The following is a 22284-nucleotide window of genomic DNA, read 5'->3' as shown; positions in this document are numbered from 1 at the left end:
CCCAGGTTGTTAGGGGCAACATGCTGACATTGTAAACTGCTCTGACAGTGCTGTAAGACACTATGGAGCGGTATATAAGTCTAAGTGCTACTGCTATAAAACAGAAGCAGAGTGAGATATGTAAACATCTCAAGTAAGCAGCACAAATATTGGTGTCTATATATATATATATAAAAGGCAGTGCAGCATTACCATTGCGCAAGATAATGTACAAATGAAAACAGGCACTACAATACTCACATATTGTCCACCATTTTTTTTGTAGCAGCAATAAAATTCCTTTGTTGTGTTAGATCTTCGCAGTGTTTTATTTTGATTTCTTTCTTTACAAAAGCTCCTTCCGGTACATACGAATGGGTGGGAATTTCTTCTTTCCCTACAATGAATCTGATCAGAAAACAGAACACACTTATTAGCTGCCTGAGCTCTACGATTCCTTTTATAATGTACATTGCAACTGCTTCCGATTACATTACAAGACGGGATAGATATTTACAGTTTTTAAACTTTTATGGTGTTTTTTAACATATTAGCTTGTTGCCTGACTTGTTAGCTTTACATACGCACAAAATGATGTGCTATTTTTCAAAAATAGGGAGACCTGCTTATTATAAGAGTTAATATTCTATTGTAAATGTATTAGTGATGATAACAGGGTCCTTGAGTGGCTCAGACCGCTAATGCAGTCTGTTATTAACAGCAGCTGCTTGCAATTACTGCAGGTTCAAGTCCCACCAGGCCCAAGGTTGACTCAGCCTTCCATCCTTTATAAGGTAGGTAAAATGAGGACCCAGATTGTTGGGGGCAATAAGTTGACTTTGTATATCATATACAAATGGATGAAGACTATTGCTTGACATAGTGTAAGCCGCCCTGAGTCTTCGGAGAAGGGCGGGATATAAATGCAAATAAAAAAAAACAAACTAAAAATAAATAAATAAATAAATAAAAACAGGACAGTCTGGAAAGTTAAAAAAAAGAATGTATTTTTCGCTCCATAAGACACACCTGACCATAAGACACACTCCCATTTTTGGCCTCCACACACCGTTTTCATCCTCCGTGTGTCTCGTTTTTGGCCTCCACACCCCCCATTGTTTGGCCACCATGCATCCCAAAAATGGGGCACGTGGAGTCCAAAAATGGGGAACGTGGAGGCCAAAAATGGGGCAAGCAGAGGCCAAAAATGGCTGAAGGGTGTGGGCCGGAGGGTGGGAGAGGCTTCAGCAATATTCGCTCCATAAGACGCACAGACATTTCCACCCATTTTTGGGAGACAAAAAAGTGCATCTCATGGAGCGAAAAATACGGTACTTCTCTATATATGAAAGATATACAAATACTAATGTCTATTTTTTAATCACATGTCTATGAAGTCATAACAACTTTATATATTGTGGCCATCCAATACAGAAATGAGATAACCAAGAGAAAGTGGATTGCCAGAATATAATGCAGATAGTCCTTGACTTATGGCCGGTCGCTTCAGTGACTATTCAAACTTAGCGACCTCTCAAGGGCTGTTTATGAGCCAGAGTCAAAGTTCTGATGCTCCCGCCCCTATGGTCACGTGATCGCATTTTGGGCGCTTGGCAATCATGTGCATTTATGGCTGTCTGCAGCATCCCGCAATTGGTATGAACATGTAACCTGGCCGATATTCTGTTCAGAAAAGATGCATTGCATGTTGCTGTTTGTGTGTAAAAAATAAAAAAAAACTTTACTTAAAAAAAAACTTTCACTCCATCTGAGTTTGGCCAGGCAGGCTACAAAGAAGACGACTTGTTTGGGTTCACTTACTTCAGCGCGGAGAATGTAAATCCTTTCAAACCATCCTTGTTTCTGAAATAAAAATCACATATTTGTGGTATGAGTAACCAATGAATAACCACCTCAGCATGGAGGCAATTTCTAACATCGGCAGCCTTTACAGTTTATTTCTCGCAGACTTCCAGTCAATCAGCTTAGGATAATATGTCTGCAGTTACTGCAGGGTTCCATGATCGGTTATAGCTTTTCGAGAACACGTGTAATGTAAACAGGAAGAAGAAAAAAAAACATTCCAAGTGACATTAGCAGCTTCAGCAAGTTTTAACAAAAGCCCAGCTTTTGAAAAAAGGGTGTTTTGATTTTTCATGTCAACATTTGCCAAAGAGGCGTGCATAAGAGCACAAAAGTGCCTACCGTTCCTGTCCTATTGTTCCCTTCATCATATCAAATTGATATAGTTGATGCATATTTATTACATATATGTATATATTTTCTTCAAAATATGTTGTTTTATCTATGACAATTGTTTGTGTATACTGTTGTGACAAAAAGAAATTAAAAAAAAAGAGTTCCAATATTCTGCCAGCAGGTGTCTCTAATCGGCAGCAATTCATCTTAAAACTGCATCAAACTAATAAATCCAACGTTTAAACAGATTACAGACGGACATTTACAGAAGGCAGCTTTTCTTTTTTCTTTTTTCTTTTTCTTTTTTGAGATGTTTAACACATTAGTATATTAGCCGCCATTTATGAGAGCTGGAAATATGCTTCAAATACAGATTTCCTCTTTAAAGGCCACTTTTCCTGAGAGACACGGGGTAATTCAATTTTTTATCTAATAAATTTTGGAAGTAGGCTGAGCCAACAGTTTAAAGGGGAATTTTCAAAACATTAAAAATATTGTTTATATACAGTACGTGAGTGTTCTCCTAAAAAAAAAAAGGCTCCTAACCAGGGGTTAAATGCTCCCGGTTCGGACTGGATTGCGCGACCTGATTGCCCAAAAAAAGGCAATTAGTAGACCGGTGCCTCTATTTTTAAAGAAGGTAGACTGGTGCACTCCCAGGTTTTGTATACTTTATTATTTTTATTATTTATTATTATTGGCCATGCCTGACCACCAAGCCACACCCACCCATTGAGCCACGCCCACAGAACCGGTAGGGGAAATTTTTAGATTTCACCCCTGCCCCAACGCACCCCCAGTAATCATCCTGACAATTACCAGGGTAAGAATACAAATGTAAATACAAATCAGAATAACAGAAAAGAACAGGAGTTGGCAGAGGCCTTGGAGGTCTTCTAGTCCAACTCCTGTTCAAGCAGGAGACCGTCTGCCATTCCAGACGAATGGTTGTCCAACCTCTTCTTAAAAACCTCCAATGACGGAGAAACCACAGCTTCTGAAGGCAAGCCCTTCCACTCATTTCAGGAAATTTCTCCTTATTTCTAGATTCTTGTCCTGCCTTCGGGTGCTTTGGAGAATTGGTTGACACCCACTCTTCTTTGTGGCAGCCCCTTAGATAATGGAATACTGCTATCATGTCACCCCTAGTTCTTCTTTTCACTGAAAAACCAATTCCTGCAACTCTTCTTATGTTCTAGCCTCCAGTCCCCTAATTATCTTTGTTGTTATTCTTCTCTGCACTCTTTCTAGAATCTCAACATTATTATTTTTACTGTGGTGATCAAAACTGGATGCAATATTCCAAGTGGGATCTTACTAAGGCTTTATAAAGAAGTACCAATACCTCACGTGATCTTGATTCTATCCCTCTGTTAACTGCAACCTAAGATTGGTTGCATTGGCATTTTTGGTGGCTGCAACACACTGCTGGCTCTTAGTTAAGTGATTGTCCAATAAAACTCTCTTGCAGTTACTGCTATTGAGTCAGGTACCACCTCTATTCTACACCTATGCATTTGGATTTTCTGGCCTAAATGTCTTTGAATGCGTAAACCGGCTGTCATCAGCAACCTGCAGCTCTTTGGGCCCTCTGCTGTGGCTCCGTCAGGTCATCCCACCACTGGCTGGCCCCACCCCTCACCCTCCCCTCCCAGTCACTCCTTGCCTGGCCTGAGAAGGGCGACTGCGGGGAATGGAGCAGCGGCCAGGGCAGAGACAGAGAGATACAGAGAGAGGGGGGGGGAGAGAGGGAGAGAGAGGGGGGAGGGAGAGAGAGAGAGATGTCAAAAGGGTTTTGTTTTTTGTGGCTCCCGATGTTCTTTAACAACTGGTTCACTGCCCTAAAGACTGACCGGGAAGGCGTGGCTAGGGGAGTCATGTGACTGGTGGAAGTGAGTGATGTCGAGCTGGCCACACCCACCCAGGCTTTGTAGCTCCCGGTGTTTTCTTTTCTGTGAGAAACGGGTCCAAATGGCTCTTTGAGTGTTTAAGGTTGCAGACCGCCCCACCCCGGGCGTAAACCATTGAATTTCATTTTGGAAACCGAGGGAGCTCCAGTTACTTAAAAGTTACTTGAATATGTTCATGCAGTGTGCAGTTTTTGACCCTTCTTGTGGGATTTGTCTGCTGGCAGCATGAATAGTCAGATAAGGACCAGCATCTGCCCCATTGTGTAATATTAACAGCAGTTTTCATAATTAATTAAATAAGTCTTTTATGTGACAAACATTAAAATCTGGAAAGGAATTTCTAAACAAAAAGCCATCTTCGGCCTCTGTGTACAAAAAGGATGCTAATTTATTATTACACGCATATATATATATATATATATATATATATATATATATATATATATATATATATATATATATAGGTATAAAATCATAATAATAACATATATAATGTATAATATAAACAAAAAGAATATGGATTTGGGAAAGGTCTCGAAAAACAAACACAACAATATTTAGGGAACAAAGAAACTTCTGTCTAAAACGAAAGGGATCTAACTTTCCTTATGAATAAGGAGGGGGGGGGAAAGTTTATGTACTCCAGATTGTTCTCATTTTAATAGAGATTGGCACTGGTTCCAGTCATGTACCCTCTAGGATAAACTGCTAGCAATCTTAATGGCTGTCTGCCTCGGGTATATCCTTCTAAACCTGAACCCAGCTGTGATGCACAGCGAGACACATTTCTGCACAAACCAGTTTACATGGTTGAGAGATAGGAACTTGCCCTGTTGATGTTGCTGAGTTTCAATTCCAATTTCATTTCATTGGCCATGATGGCTGAGGGACGTTGGGAGCTGCGGTTCCACGACATCTGCTGAGCCACAGTTGGCTTGTGGAACATAGTCTTGTAAGGGGAATACCCCTTAAACTTTAAACCCAGATGTTGCTTTTTAAGACTTACATTTCTTCCGTTACAATGTGAGAAATGTGGGAAGAATAAACCTGTCCAAAAGGTTCCTGCTCCCATAATGTCAGTGAGCATCCAAAAAAGATCAACCCTGGAGGTATTTTTATTCTGTATCTCTCAAGCCAAGGCACTTTGAATTTGTAGTCCTATTAAGAGATTAAGAATATCTAAGAATAGATTAAATTCTTTCCAAGGGCAGTGGAATTGAAAGCAAAATTCGTTACATAGCCTGTAGAAGCAGGGGTGGGCTTCAAAAGTTTTAGCAAGGGGTTCTCTGCCCGGTGACTGGGTGGGTGCGGCCATGGTGGGCGTGGCCTAGTCGGCCTCCTCACCACAGCGAGGGGGGGCGTTTTTGCCCTCCCCGGGCTCTGGAGGCTTTTCTTGAGCCTCCGGGAGGGCAAAAACGGCCTCCTCAGGCCTTGGAGGCCCTCTGGAGGCCAGAAACGGGCCTCCCCAACCTTCCGGTAGGCCCATTTTTCGCCCTACCTAAGCCTCTGCGTGCCCTCTGCACTTACCTGCATCCAAAATGGACCGTGTGGGGACTCCTGGGAGGGGAGGGGTGGGTAGGGCCAGCCAGGAGTGGAATTTGGGGGGGTTCTCCGAACTGCGCAGAATCTTAGCTAGAGGTTCTCCCGAACCCCTGCAAACTCCCAGCAGCCCACCCCTGTGTAGGAGCCCCGAGCAAATAGTAATTTATCAGGCTATAATTTGCTGTGAAACCCATCACCATTTTCCATTTCCCAAAGAGCCCGTCAAGTTGGTTTGAGGCTGCCGACACCCCCTCTCCGGTTTTCTTCTCCAATCTAGCATTTCCCAGGTTGGGAATCGCTCTTCCACCCCATCTGGGAAACTCATTTCTGCTGGAGTTTATTTTAAGTGTAGAATCAAGACGAAAAGTTTCACTCCACAGCCAATTGCTAAGTTAACAAACACTGCTTTGTCTGTAACTGCCTATAGATGAATGCCTTTATATTTCAAGGAATTCCCAACAGCTGGGAAAATTAAGAGCGAAGCTGAAATCATGGCTTGGCCTTGCAAGGTTTTGAATCAGCAAAATAACAATTCTGGCTTGCTAAATCGATGAAGAAATCGGTACCTTAAGGGGGATCCACTCATCTTTTAAAATCCTGCCAAAACCCGCTTTCTTCTTACTGAAAGTCATGCAGGCATATCCTCAGCAATTAACAGAAATTCGAATTAATTTGCCAGCAGTTTCATGGCATTCTCAGTTGGCAAATTGTGGAAAAGACAGAATGGCTCGTGTGCAGTACATTCTTTTTTTAAAAAAATGAATCTGAAATTGGCTTATGAACCACATGCGTAAAGGTAAAGGTTCCCCTCGCACATATGTGCTAGTCGTTCCCGACTCTAGGGGGCAGTGCTCATCTACTTTTCAAAGTCAAAGAGCCAGCTCTGTCCGAAGACGTCTCCGTGGTCATGTGGCTGGCATGACTCAACGCCAAAGGCGCACAGAACGCTGTTACTTTCCCACCAAAGGTGGTTCCTATTTTTCTACTTGCATTTTTTACGTGCTTTCGAACTACTAGGGTTGGCAGAAGCTGGGACAAGTCATGGGAGCTCACCCCGTTACGCAGCCCTAGGGGTTTCAACCGCTGAACTGCCAACCTTTCAGTCGACAAACTCAGCATCTTAGCCACTGAGCCACCGCGTCCCCTGTAGAAACCTGCCAAATAGGCAACATACATTAGAATCATATGGAGAGAAAGAAGTGACATATGACTGTTTTTCACACTTACAACCGTTGGGAGCATCCCCATGGCCATATAATCAAAATTCAGACAGTTGACAACTGGGTCATATTTATGACGGTTCCATTCTCCCAGGGTCACGTGATCACGTTTTGCGACCTTCTGACAAGCAAAGTCAATGGGGAAGCCAGATTCACTTAGCAACCCTGTTACTAACTTCACAAATTTGGTTCGGTTCTGCAACCCAACAAGAAAAACACAGACTTCAGAGGATAATTAGAACTGCAGAAAAAATAATTGCTACCAACCTGCCTTCCATTGAGGACCTGTATACTGCACGAATCAAGAAGAGGGCCATGAAAATATTTACAGATCCCTCGCATCCTGGACATAAACTGTTTCAACTCCTACCCTCAAAACGACGCTATAGAGCACCGCACACCAGAACAACTAGACACAAGAACAGTTTTTTCCCGAAGGCCATCACTCTGCTAAACAAATAATTCCCTCAACACTGTCAAACTATTTACTGAATCTGCACCAACTAATTAATCGTTTCATAGTTCCCATCACCAATCTCTTTCCACTTATGACTGTATGACTATAACTTGTTGCTGGCAATCCTTATGATTTATATTGATATATTGACCATCAATTGTGTTGTAAATGTTGTACCTTGATGAACGTATCTTTTCTTTTATGTACACTGAGAGCATATGCACCAAGACAAATTCCTTGTGTGTCCAATCACACTTGGCCAATAAAAATTCTATTCTATTCTATTCTAAAAAAAATTGCAGGTGATTCCCTTCGCAAATGAGGCAAAGAAAGTGGCAAAATGGAGCAAAACTCACTTAACAAGTGCCTCATTTAGCAACTGAAATTTTGGCCTCAATTGTTCTGATCTCAAGTCAGGACTACCTATAAATAAGATTTACGATTTTCACCCTAGAAATGACTTAAGAGATATTTCTAAAACAGCTCCAGTCCCTTGCTTTTGTTTTCATTGATCCTGGCTGTACCGCCTATGACCATGATGGCGAACCTATGGCACATGTGCTCAAAGTGGCAGGCAAAGCCATGTCGCCCGGCATGCACAACCTTGCCTGTTTGTGTTCTGGGTTCCTGGCGCGCATGCATGCACGACAATCAGCTGTCCTTCGCGTGCGCAGCAGTGCCAAAAACTGGTGTGCACATGCGCACCGGCCAGCTGATTATCGGGTGCACATGCGTGCCAGAACCCAGAAGTTCGACTTTTCCGGAGCACGATCCCTTCCCCAGCAGTGCCGGAAACAGGCTTGCGGATGTGCACCAGCCAGCTGATCATCAGGCGCGCATGCACACTGGAACCCAGAAGTTCGGCTTTTCAGGAGAGTGGCCCTGATGAGTGCACGCACACGCACGCAACATTTCCACACAACCTTTTTTGGCGAAAAAAGGCTCGCCATCACTGGCTTATGAAATGAAGCTTTAAAAAAAAAAAAAGCAGGATTTTGCAACTATAAAATTGTATGTTATCTGAAGATTACCCAGCTCCATGCTTCTTTATTTCATTTAGGAACAGTTGTTTCCTCTCCCAAGAGTAACATTATACCAGATGTGAACGGAGGACAAGGAGCACATTTATAACAAACACCAACGGACCAAGCAAGGAGAAAGATACAGGAAAAAGCTATATCCCCGTGGTGACCAGCTAACAGGACTAATGGGGATCTTGTCTAAATTTAGCCATAACTGGAGGAGTGGGAGTGGGGTTGGGAGTTGAAAGAAACTTGTAAGAGACTCGCTAACTCGCCTTACTCAAAGGATACACAGACAAGTATACGAGTACAATCTGCAGCTGCTGGAGAGGCACATGTCTGATTACAGGAGCTATATTTGCCTCCGGTAATGTGCCAAGGAGATCTACCCATTTTGTGTCTAGCCACAGACCAAAACTAATTGCTCTTGTGTTGTGAATGTGGGTGTACTAATCTTCTCTCCACACCCCCATTGTGAGCCGAGGCGAGAGGTCTCCACACCACTTTGTTAGGGCTAAATGTCACCAATTAGCTTTTCCATTCCTCCCCCCCCCTTAAATGTGCCTTGTTGTAAACCTTTCAAAAAATTCTCATTTAGAGGGTTGACTGTCTTAAGAGATCCTCGGGTGAGGCTTAATCACTAGAGTAGGGAACAAGCATCACACGCAGCGGCGAAAAATTACAACCGTTAGGAGAGGAGATGTAACTTTAAAGAAACGGTTACCAAAGTAACAACAAAACACCTTATACCACCAGGCTTGAAATCCTGGGATTAGAAAACTTACAACTCCGTCGACTTCGACATGACCTGTGTTTAACACACAAAATCATCTATTGCAATATCCTTCCTGTAAATGACTACTTCAGCTTCAATCGCAATATTACAAAAGCAAAAAATAGATTCAAGCTTAATGTCAACCATTTCAAACTTGATTGCAGAAAATATGACTTCTGCAACAGAGTTGTTAATGCTTGGAACTCATTACCTGACTCCATCGTCTCTATTCAAAATCCCAAAATCTTCAACCAAAAACTGTCTACTATTGACCTCACCCCATTCCTAAGAGGACTATAAGGGGCGTGCATAAGAGCACAGTAGTGCCTACCGTTCCTGTCCTATTGTTCCCTTCATTATATCAAATTAATATAGCTAATGCATATTCTTTACTTATATATATATAGATTTTCTTCATGATATGTTTTTTTACTTATAACAATGTTTATGTATACTGTTGTGACAAAATTAAATAAATAAATAAAAAGTGAAATGTAACTTTTCTTGTATGAAAGATGTTATCATGGTTATTTTTTTTTTCCAGGAAAGTGCAGCTCTAAGCCTGTCCTTTTTTCACATTCATTGCAAGCGTTTTTCATTCTGTTCTGATTAGGAGAGAGGGAATGGGGAAATCCACAATAAATTTCAATGTCAAAAGAACAACCGTATAAGAGCTTTCTGTGATATTTTGGTCCTGTTCCCATGTCTTCAAAAAAACATCTCAGAGATGAAGTTTTAGCTGCCAGAACACTTTGTTTTTTTACTGTAATTAATAGCGACGACTTGCTCTGCAGCCAAGAGTGTGGCTGAAGAAGTAGGCAACAGCATTTAAATTTCCTAAATAAAGAGGCACAAAACTAAGCAAGTCTAAAGCTATATTGTTAGAATGCTTTCGAGATCAGGGCAAGTGCTTCCTTAACACTCAGCAGAAGAGGTGCAAATTAAAAACAATGTCAGAGTTCATCAACCATCTCAATAAATAACACGAAAGTCAACTGTTGACATTTTGGATTTACATTGTGGACATTCAGAAGTGGGGTCTGTGTATGGATGCAGGAAGATTCAGCGAGAAGCAGGCTCATCACAAAGCCATTTCAGGCTGTCATTTGCACCTCTATAAATGACTACTTCAGCTTCAATCGCAATATTACAAAAGCAAAAAATAGATTCAAGCTTAATGTCAACCACTTCAAACTTGATTGCAGAAAATATGACTTCTGCAACAGAGTTGTTAATGCTTGGAACTCATTACCTGACTCCATCGTCTCTATTCAAAATCCCAAAATCTTCAACCAAAAACTGTCTACTATTGACCTCACCCCATTCCTAAGAGGACTATAAGGGGCGTGCATAAGAGCACAGTAGTGCCTACCGTTCCTGTCCTATTGTTCCCTTCATTATATCAAATTAATATAGCTAATGCATATTCTTTACTTATATATATATAGATTTTCTTCATGATATGTTTTTTTACTTATAACAATGTTTATGTATACTGTTGTGACAAAATTAAATAAATAAATAAAAAGTGAAATGTAACTTTTCTTGTATGAAAGATGTTATCATGGTTATTTTTTTTTCCAGGAAAGTGCAGCTCTAAGCCTGTCCTTTTTTCACATTCATTGCAAGCGTTTTTCATTCTGTTCTGATTAGGAGAGAGGGAATGGGGAAATCCACAATAAATTTCAATGTCAAAAGAACAACCGTATAAGAGCTTTCTGTGATATTTTGGTCCTGTTCCCATGTCTTCAAAAAAACATCTCAGAGATGAAGTTTTAGCTGCCAGAACGCTTTGTTTTTTTACTGTAATTAATAGCGACGACTTGCTCTGCAGCCAAGAGTGTGGCTGAAGAAGTAGGCAACAGCATTTAAATTTCCTAAATAAAGAGGCACAAACTAAGCAAGTCTAAAGCTATATTGTTAGAATGCTTTCGAGATCAGGGCAAGTGCTTCCTTAACACTCAGCAGAAGAGGTGCAAATTAAAAACAATGTCAGAGTTCATCAACCATCTCAATAAATAACACGAAAGTCAACTGTTGACATTTTGGATTTACATTGTGGACATTCAGAAGTGGGGTCTGTGTATGGATGCAGGAAGATTCAGTAAGAAGCAGGCTCATCACAAAGCCATTTCAGGCTGTCATTTGCACCTCTATAACTGTCTGGTTCGGTTCTGCAACCCAACAAGAAAAACACAGACTTCAGAGGATAATTAGAACTGCAGAAAAAACAATGGCTACCAACCTGCCTTCCATTGAGGACCTGTATACTGCACGAATCAAGAAGAGGGCCGTGAACATATTTACAGACCCCTCACATCCAGGACATAAACTGTTTCAACTCCTATCCTCAAAACGACGCTATAGAGCACTGCACACCAGAACAACTAGACACAAGAACAGTTTTTTTCCCGAAGGCCATCACTCTGCTAAACAAATAATTCCCTCAACACTGTCAAACTATTTACTGAATCTGCACTACTATTAATCTTCTCATAGTTCCCATCACCAATCTCTTTCCACTTATGACTGTATGACTATAACTTGTTGCTGGCAATCCTTATGATTTATATTGATATATTGACCATCAATTGTGTTGTAAATGTTGTACCTTGATGAACGTATCTTTTCTTTTATGTACACTGAGAGCCTATGCACCAAGACAAATTCCTTGTGTGTCCAATCACACTTGGCCAATAAAAATTCTATTCTATTCTATTCTATTCTATTGCTAGTACCTTTACAGGAGACGGGAGGCACGCATTACATTGTTCACTAACTTCCTCAAATTTAATAGAATTATTAAATGTAAGAAACATCAAATAAGAGCCATCTTTCGTTTTCTGATGGTTACTGCAACCTTCTTAGCTCTTTGCGTTTGCAATGAAATGATTGTGACATAAAATATATCCAACGCCTTCCTGTCGTGCTTTAAATGTTTCTATATAAACATTTCTGACAAAACAAACCATCGATTGCAAGAACCAGGAAACAATCAATCAAGAGTGATTTGCTTGGATTTTCCAATCCTCCTTTAAATGGGGGGGGGGAAAAATCGTGGAAGAGGACGAATTAAGAGCCCTTCAAAATATGATCAGTCTTGCCAGCTTTTTTAAGATTTGAAAAGAAACCACAGACCAAGCAGACCAAGACACAAACCGCTGAGTTTTTGCCTCTCTTTTAGGGGAAATGTTCTGCTCTTTTAATATTTCCTAAAATATCTCATTTTCGTAGGAGAGGGTGGGTGTTAACTAGAGATGGGTTTCAGCAGGTTCTGACCAGTTCTGGAAAACCAGTAGTGGAAATTTTGAGTAGTTCGGAGAACCGGTAGTAAAAATGCTGACTGGGCCCGCCCCCATCTATTCTCTGCCTCCCAAGTCCCAGCTGATCAGGAGGAAATGGGGATTTTGCAGTATCCTTCCCCTGGATTGGGAAAGGAATGGAAATTTTACAGTATCCTTCCCCTGCCATACCCACCAAGCCACGCCCACCAAGCCATGCCACGCCCACCAAGCCACACCCACAGAACCGGTAGTAAAAAAAATTGCCACCCACCACTGGTGCTAACTGCTTACAGAAGAAAGAAAGAAAGGAATTGTTTCACATTTTACTGTGCTTTATTCTTCATTTGGAAATAACCTTCTTCCACTGGAGCAGAAAGAAAATTTTCTGATATTACCTATCAAATATGAAATACATCCGTGGGTGAAAAACGTCCTTCAGCCATGGTTTTTCATTCAAGTTCGAAGCATTTTAAATCCCCTTGAGTTAGCTAGCAGACAAATGAACTGAATAAAGGTACCGAGGGAGCCCTTAGGGAGGTCAGGAACCAGGGATGAGAACAAGATAAAACCACCCAACATGGCACTTGCCTCTTGCCCCCAAAGTTAAAAAAAAAAAAGCAAGCTGCAAACTTGGTTACGCGCAAAGCTTCGCTGCTTCTGAAGGAACTGTGTTTATCCTGGGTGAGACTTGCCTAAACTGAACTCTCTAAATACGTAAGACATAATTTCCAGCTATAATGGCCTGTGGCTGCATGAAATTCTGACACACTAGCTTCCTTCCTGCTGATTTTAAATCTTTGCCATACTTGTTTTTTCTTTTAGAGATGTGTATACACACACACACACACACACACACACACACACACACACACACACACACACACACACTGTTAGTGGCTTTCAGAGTCTTCAGATCGAAAGAGAACTATTTTAATAGTTAATATAAAACCCAAGAAAATGAAAGTATTAAATAAACCAAAGAATATGATATGCCATGGGATACGGCTCCAAACAGATGTGGAAACTGACAGAGAAAATAATCCTCTCGCTATGCTTGTGATGAAATGTGAGAAATATATCCGTTTTTCGAGAAAACCACCATGCTGTTGTGACCTAGGCCCAAATAGTTATTACCAGACACAATCAGTTCTAAATAAATATATTTTATTAGAACAGCTGAGAATTATTTCATTCTCAGCGTAGTCCAAATTAATTCCGAAACAAGTCCTTCAGAAAAAGTCCTTTGGCCGTATCACAAACCTTTTCTTCTTTGGCACCCTGCCAAAGGCTTTTCTTGGCAAGAACCCAACCAAGTTCAGAAACAGGAGATAAGAAACAATTGTAGCAATGTTGCTTTCCTACAAAGAGCCCAAGAGCCTTTGCTGCTCTTTTAAGCCTTATGGGAGGGGCCAATCATCTTCTGGCCTTACTCCCGAGTTGTCCTTTTTTCTTCAGCTGCTCTTGCCTTCTTTCAGCTCTTTGCATGCGTGCACTAGGCACAGTCCCGCCAGTATCGGTAGGAGTGATCTTTGTCGTTCCTTGATTGGGTTGCTGTTTATTGTTTAGCTTGTTTGTCTGAATTGATAGTTCCTTGATCAATCACTACCAATGCTGACAGGGCAAGCCACTTGTCAGAGTATGAATGTTCATAGACTGGAATAGACTTGACAGACTTTTTGGATAGGCATGGCAACAAGTCAGCCAATGGGGACTGTTTGGAAACTGAAACATAGTATTTGCTTGTATGGGGCCATAAGAGACAATTTGGAGTCTGGGCATGGCTTAGACTTTCTGAACTGTATATAAGAGTTGGTTTGGCCTCTATGGCTTAGGTGTTTCTGTACAAAATGAGGCCTCTGTATCTCTGTACTCTGTAATGATTTGCTTCTATGAATATTGGTTCTGTGTTCCTGATATTGTATGCTGACTTCTGCTGTACGGTATTGTATATAAAGAAGTTTCTTATATATAATTGGATCCTGCTGAAGTTCATTTAATTGTGCGCTGGTTGGATGTGCTGCAAAATCTTGACACCACTGCTATATAAAATGAGAGCAAATCCCACTCCCTAGTAGTACTGATGATGTTATCTAGTTTGGTAATGAAACATCTACAAGAGAACACCCAAATTCAGAGGGCGCCAGGAACTCCACAACTGAACCCTGGCCTAAAAATATTCGCTTCTGTCAGTACTATTTATTACACCTGTATCCCAGCCTCCTTTCTTTAAAGAATTCAGGGTAGCTAATAGGTGTCTCTTACCGCTTTTATCCTCACAACAGCCCTATCATGTTGATTAGGATGAACAAAGTAAAGTTTATTTATTTATTTATTTTGGCGGTGAACAGATCCGAACCAACCTCAAGCCTCAAACATCACTACATTGTGCTGTTACTCAACCTCTTTCTTCAAAGTTATAGGATTCTCAAGTAGGGGTGTATTTCTCTGAGGTAACATAACCCCTTTATTTTATTTTTGCAGATTTTATATCTGAGCTGCTGAGAATAACGAAGGGATTCATAACATGGATTAGGATGTTACAAATCAACTGTGACATGTGAATAGGGGTCTGTTTCTAAATCGACATTTAAATTTCTGAATAAGTGAGCAGCTATATTTAGGAACGTTCTTTGGAAACAGCACTCCTGGCAATATACTTACTACGTTATTACTTTGATACCAAAATGTATCTGCCTACCCTCATATATCTTCAATTAAGTCTTGAAGTAACACATTTTACCATTTCATTAAGCAAAAGGTGTGCACGTTTTAAAATGAGAAACTTAAAAGTGGCGGTACAAAAATTACTTTGATGCTATTTTTTTGTTTCTTTTTTTTTAAATATTGAGGACAATTTAAAGGACAGTTCAATAGAAAGTTCTCATGAAAAAAAAAGCCCAAGGCAGCTTGGAAATTTTTATTGCCCTTGAAAAACAAAATGACAGCTTGTTCTCATCTCATATTCAGAAATAAACTAGGACTAGGAGAAGAAATGTAATTCAACGTTGATAAATGACACAGTGCCCTCAGGACAGCTATGCTGCATATGGTCCTCCAATGAAGTAGAATACACAGAAACAGGAGAAATTTCCCAAAAGATTCCACTTTTCAGGATATCCCCAAAACTACCACCATCCCATCCAACCTAACGTTAAAGATGATCTTGCAAAAATCTGTTCGAAAAGAATGCAAATTATAATGTAATCCAAATCTGTCCATTACAGGTAATCCTTAGTTTACGACCCCAATTGAGCCCAAAATTTCTGTGGCTAAATGAAACATTTGTTAAGTGATTTTTTCCTCCTTTACGGGAATCATTGCAGGCGTTAAAGTTAGTAATCCGGTTGTTAAGGGAATCTGGTCACCCCCCCATTGATTGTGCTGGTCAGAAGGTCTCAAAAGTTGATCACATGACACCGGGACACTGTAGGGGTCATAAACATGACTCAGTTGCTAAGCATCTGACTTTTGATCACGTGACCATGGGGATGCTTCAATGGTTGGTAAATGTGGAAAACCGTGCCGTTGTGACTTTGAACGGTCACTAAATGAACTCTTATAAGTCGAGGACTATATTCTCTCTCTCTTTTTTTTTAAAAAAAGTTCGTCAGTCAGAAAAAAAACAAATTTTCATTGGCATTTAGTTATTTTTCTCCATCTTGCGCTACTATCTATGGAGATTCACCGTCTTCTAGGTCAGGGTTGTCTCAAAAGTGCTCTTTCAAAAGGCAACTGGACTAGGGTTTGTTTGTTTCCCCCCCCCCTTTGAAAAAGATGACGACGTTTCGCTACTCATCTAAGAAGCTTCATCAGTTTAGGACTGATGAAGCTTCTTGGATGAGAAGCGAAATGTATTCTTCCTCAAAGGAGATGGGAGGAAAAAGACTCTAGTCCAGTTGAATGTTTTTTCAGTGAGACTGGTCTATCAGGGCAGCCTGGTCTACCCAATTATGGGATGGAGGTGGGTTTCAGCAGGTTCTGACCAGTTCTGGAGAACCAGTAGCGGAAATTTTGAGTAGTTCAGAGAACCGGTAGTAAAAATTCTGACTGGCCCCGCCCCCATCTGTTCTCTTCTTCCTGAGTCCCAGCTGATCGGGAGGAAATGGGGATTTTACAGTAACCTTCTCCTTGAGTGGGGAGGGAATGGAGATTTTACAGTATCCTTCCCCTGCCACGCCCACCAAGCCATGCCACGCCCACCAAACCACGCCCACAGAACCGGTAGTAAAAAAAATGTGAATCCCACCACTGAGTGTACTGCTTCTGTTTTCGCCTTTCAACTCCAATCCAGGAGCCTTCACAGGCAGTCGCTTCCGGGACAAAACTAGTTTTGTGTCGAATGTATGTTTTATAATCTAGTCCAGCTGCCTTCTGAAAAAGCACCTTTGAGACATCTTGCTCTGCTCTTCTGTCCCATAAGCAGGCTTCCCAAATCGAAGAGAGTCGGGCAGCTGGAATCCAGCTTAGATAGAGACAATAAATCAAACATAAAGTGATGCTGTTTTGCCACAATGCTATCCTCTAGTGCCACACAGGCGTTAACAAAAAAAGCCGATGTCAAAAAAAAAAAAAAAGAGGGGGGGGATTTGGAAGAATTAGGCTCAAGCCCAGATCCAAACAAGGGACAAAAACAAAGAACCCCCCCACACACACTGATAACATTAACATCCCAGGTAACCAATGTTTACTGGCTTTGCAGCCTCAACGGGGAAAGTACACATTGAATGGGACCAGCTGATAAGACCACCGCCCTATTACACACACCACAATCTCCTCAACCCTAAAGGTCACAACCTTTTACCCTCACATCAATCACAAAAGAGAGACACGGCTCCTTCACTGAAAACCTTTGTAATTATTTGCTAGAGACACTTCAGTCGTTGAGAAAGCACACAGGCACAATTCACTGCTGATGTTCTCCCGAGAAACACACTGGGATGCCAAATTACTTGTGAGAAAAAGAAAACCGTCTGTTTACATTGTAAACATGAAGAGTTAACCCTTGGAGATAAACACTATTGCATGGATAACATATATCAATTTACTTGGCGATAGGGTTAGCCTAACGTGACAGGCAAAAACTTTTGAAAGATCACGGATTCAGTTGCAAATGAATGTCAAAATTCAGAAAGAGCATCAATGTGCACAACTGAGATATTGGAATTTCAGTACGAGTTATGCAATCGGTAACCAACTGTTGTTGAAAGATTGAGGGCAAAAGAAGAAGGGGACGACAGAGAATGAGGTGGCTGGATGGAGTCACTGAAGCAGTAGGCATGAGTTTAAATGGACTCCAGAGGATGGTAGAGGACAGGAAGGCCTGGAGGAAAGTTGTCCATGGGATCGCGATGGGTCGGACATGATTTCGCAACTAACAAGAGCAAACCAACTGTATACTATACTTAGGAAACTTTGTGTAGGAGGAACTACTTTTCAAAAGAGTTAAGCAACCTGAATTATCTGTGAGTGGTTGTTCCTATTGTGTAAATCACATTTAAATTTAAAAAGGAGTAATAATGAAATAAATACAATGTTTATATCATATCTTTTCAAATTTTCCTTAAGTGCTTCAATAGCGGTAGATGTTTATCTCTATTTATCTTTGGCTGTTTAGATTTGTAATATTGCAATTCTAAATAGAATTTGTTAACAATCTAGCAATTCATGCAGGCCTATTCTTTCTCTCTCTCTCTCTCTCTCTCTCTCTCTCCCTCCCTCTTTTTATTTTACCTTACTTGAAATGTACTTTATGTACATTTATTACCTGCCCAATTCACTAAATGTCCATACTGGTGGGATGGATGGACGGACAGACAGATATAGATATAGATATAGATATAGATATGTAGGTCTTTGGTTATTCGGGTTTTCTCCCGCGTAAAATTGGAAGTGTCTTGGCGACGTTTCGACGAAGTCTCATTCGTCATCTTCAGGCTTCAGCTTCGTGCTTCTGGGAGCAAGAAGCACGAAGCTGAAGCCTGAAGATGACGAATGAGACTTCGTCGAAACGTCGCCAAGACACTTCCAATTTTACGCGGGAGAAAACCCGAATAACCAAAGACCTAAATACAAACACCCGCGAAAACCTCAGAAAACAAATATAGATATAGATATAGACAGACAGACAGACAGGTGAGAGAGAGAGAGATAGAAGGAGAGAGAGATACTGGTGTTTAGATCCAGTTGGAACTCCAAAAAGGGGCCTTTTTCCCACAGACCAGTGGTGAAATTCAAATTTTTTTACTACTGGTTCTGTGGGCGTGGCTTGGTGGGTGTGGTGTGGATTGGTAGGCCTGGCTTAGTAGGCATGGCAGGGGAAGGATACTGCAAAATCCCCATTCCCTCCCCACTCCAGGGGGAAGGATACTGCAAAATCCCCATTCCCACCCCACTCTGGGGCCAGTCAGAGATGGTATTTGCCAGTTCTCCGAACAACTCAAAATTTCCGCGACTGGTTCTCCAGAACCCGTCAGAACCTACATGCTGTAAATTTATACTAGACCACCAAGACAGTGTGTGTGTGTGTGTGTGTGTGTGTGTGTGTGTGTGTGTGTGTGTGTGTGTGTATTCCTGGCAAAATAAATCAAATTATAGACAGCATTGCCCGACATCAAACTTAATTCCAAGCCAAGCATCTTAAGCACGAATATTCATCTTCACTCGGCACAACCAAGGAAATTCCAATGAGGGAGCTCATGACTGCAGACGAGTGAACTGTTCGAGATTTTCATTCCAGCTATCACTTTATAGCCAATACGTAGTCAACTTTAGAAGAACATTCTGGAGAAGAAATGAAAACCATATTTTTAGCGCATCCAGATTCAAAAAAAAAAAAGTATAACTGGATGGAAAGAAGATAAACCAATTTTTTGCTGGATCCATTTATATCTCCAAAGAATAAATGAGGGTGGTCTGCGTAACGTCCAGGAATAGATGAATTGGCACCCTTGCAAAGAAAATCTTTTTCACACACACACCCAAAATTGCTTTCTGATCCTCAACAGAGTAAAACAGAGTTAAATGCTGGATGACGCTTCTCCTATATAAACTATCCAATGTTTTGTGTAGCCGCAGCATTAGCTTATCTTGATCAAAGATCTCATTTCTGTCTTCAAACAGCAAACCCATCAGGGGGACTGAAGGGGGGGGGGAAATGTCAGACATTACAACACACGTATAACTTAATAAAGTGGCGATGGAAATGAAATTTAAAATGTAATCTAGAAGCCAGACTTTCCACTGCTGTTTAGCTGTGTAGTTTAAAGTCAACAGTCTGGTCTCTATTTTGTGAAAGGGTTGGCAGGAACTAAAATCTTGCTTCTTCTTTCCTGCTGAAAAAACACAAACTTCACAGCAGTCCCTGGAAGGCTGATAAAATGGTTGTTAAACCCTTTTCCCCGCTGTCACGGGACTAATCCCCCTACTTTACAAACACACAACACAAACCTGGATACCACAATCAGAAACCTTACTTCTGCCCCAAATTTCACCACAATCAGAGGTTTTATATAGACAACATCTGAATGAGCCAAAAGTCTCTTGGGCCTGATCTCTACAGACAACTATAGAGAAGAGGGTTTTCATATATATGAATATATATGAATATATATATATATATATATATGTTTTCTGAGGTTTTCTGAGGTTTTTTGTGTGCTAGGTTCTAACGGTGAGTATAGTGAAAAAGTAAAAACTGAACTTATGTTCATTTCATTGATTTCGTTCATTTAAAGCAGTGGTGCCCAATCTTTCCAGCGTGGCGGTGCATGGCGGCCCGGTTCGACCTGGTATGGAGGGTGAGAGTGGCAGGCGCCCGGGCGTGCTCACAGCTCTATTTCTGCACACGGGGAGGGGGGGGAACCTCCACTTGCACGAAATGAGCTTCACACATGAGTGGGGGGATGGTTCTTGTGCTCACGCATGAAGTTCTACGTACACACGCGAATAGAGTTTCATGCATGAGCAAAAGCGCCCTCCACTCGTGTGACTGGAGCTTCATGCATGAGCAGGGATAGTACGGTCCTTGCGCTTGCGCATGAAGCTCCACTCACACACGCGAAGAGAGTTTCACGTGCGAGCACAATTGCCCTCCACTCGCACGACTGGCACTTGCCCACTTCTTTTGAACAGGCCGTAGCCCAGAAGTGGCCCGTGGCCCAGGGGTGGGGGACCCCTGATTTAAGGTAAAGATAAAGGTTCCCCTTGCACACATATGCGCTAGTCGTTCCCAACTGTAGGGGGCAGTGCTCATCTCCGTTTCAAAGCCAAAGAGCCAGCGCTGTCTAAAGACGTCTCTGTGGTCATGTGGCCGGCATGACTCAGTGCCAAAGGCGCACGGAACTCTGTTGCCTTCCCACCAAAGGTGGTCCCTATTTTTCTACTTGCATTTTTTACCTGCTTTCGAACTGCTAGGTTGGCAGAAGCTGGGACAAGTAACAGGAGCTCAAACCATTACGTGGCCATAGCGATTCAAACCGCTGAACTGCCGACCTTTCGATCGACAAGCTAAGCGTCATAGTCATTGAGCCACCGAGTCCCTTATTACCCCTGATTTAGAGAGCTTCTAATTTAATCCTCCTAAAACTAAGTTTGGAACCTTTTGAAAGGGTTAAGGGACTTGCATACTTGGGATTGTTTTCGATTGGGGAGAAGGAACACTACATTTTACTGTGTCATCCGGTATTCCTGAGGGCTTTTAGGGGGGGTATGTTACAAATGTACTTAAGACTCCCCCATCCCAATATTATAGCAAGGTTAGTTGCTGTAATAAACCTACTGATACATCTCGACATGTCAGCATGGGAACGGGGGGGGGGGGGGGGAAGCAATGTAAAAGATGACCATTAATCACTTGGCAAATTTGAAGATGTGTGGGAAACAGTCTGCTTCATATCACTAGCTGTTTTCATATAATTCACCCTCCAATAATCTTGTACTCTACTTATCTCATGGCAAGACGCCCAAAGAGGAAACCACAAACATCTAACCACAAAATAGGTGTTCTTTTCCGTCCCTGGTTTTTACAGATTAGCTCACTGGAACAGAATCCTAGGTATTTAGCAGTGGCCCTGAAATACTACATATTTCCCAAGTACTAATTTCTAGTAATCTCTTAAAACCTGCAAATGCTTTCTGAAACATGTGCAAACCTGTGGATTTAAGCTGTATTTCCAAGATAACTGGATAACAAAAATGGGTGGCATCTAAAATTTCGGTAGAACTCACATTATAATGTTATGAAATACATGCAGTTATGTGCATTTTTTTTACTTATCTAATTAAATTTGTATGCTGCTCATCCCTCTACTCAGCTATTCTGGGTGGCATATGATTTTTTTAAAAATTTAAAAATAAATATATATTTTAATCAAAGTTATGGCTCCTATCTTTTAATGTGAACTTCAAAATCATGATGGCCAAATTTTAATTAATGCAACAAAATGTTTTGAAAGAAATATGCAAAGAAGATAAAGAAAGCTTTTGTCTTTCAGTAAATTTCGCCACGAGCTTAAGACACATCTATTTATCTGTGCAGGACTGGACTAGAATTTTAAATTTTAAATTTGGTTTTAACGGGGTTTTATTATCTTATTGTAATTTTAATATTCGGCCTTATTTAATAAGTTTTTTAAACTGGTGTTTTATTTTGTATTTATATGTATGTTTTATCAGGCTGTAAACTGCCCTGAGTCCCTTGGGAGATAGGGCGGTATAAAAATGTGATTAAATAAATAAATAAATAAATAAATAAATAAATAAATAAATAAATAAATAAATAAATAAATAAATAAATAAATTTAAAATGGCATTAATACTGACAATTAGAGTTGGTGAAAAACAATGTTGTCATATATGATATAGTTTTTAAAGCAGTTTGGACATTAGGCTGAATCCTA

The 22284-nt window shown here is 41.0% G+C and overlaps 1 protein-coding gene across 5 annotated transcripts in view; it reads right to left on the bottom strand.

Annotated features, from left to right (window-relative positions):
- TMEM135 (transmembrane protein 135) overlaps window positions 1–22284 on the bottom strand; it is a 203280-nt gene that overhangs the window by 30859 nt on the left and 150137 nt on the right. For all 5 annotated transcript variants that reach the window (XM_058186951.1, XM_058186950.1, XM_058186948.1 and 2 more), the window contains 2 exons: window positions 1801–1842; window positions 241–387 (listed from right to left, as the gene is read on the bottom strand). In XM_058186951.1, the coding sequence (XP_058042934.1) occupies window positions 241–387; window positions 1801–1842 (189 nt within the window). The remainder of the gene's footprint in view (window positions 1–240; window positions 388–1800; window positions 1843–22284) is intronic.

The sequence above is a fragment of the Ahaetulla prasina genome, chromosome 5 (assembly GCF_028640845.1).
Source record: "Ahaetulla prasina isolate Xishuangbanna chromosome 5, ASM2864084v1, whole genome shotgun sequence".
Lineage (NCBI taxonomy): Eukaryota > Metazoa > Chordata > Lepidosauria > Squamata > Colubridae > Ahaetulla > Ahaetulla prasina.
Note: the sequence above shows the minus strand (reverse complement) of the source record. Positions and strands in the feature narration are given on the sequence as shown.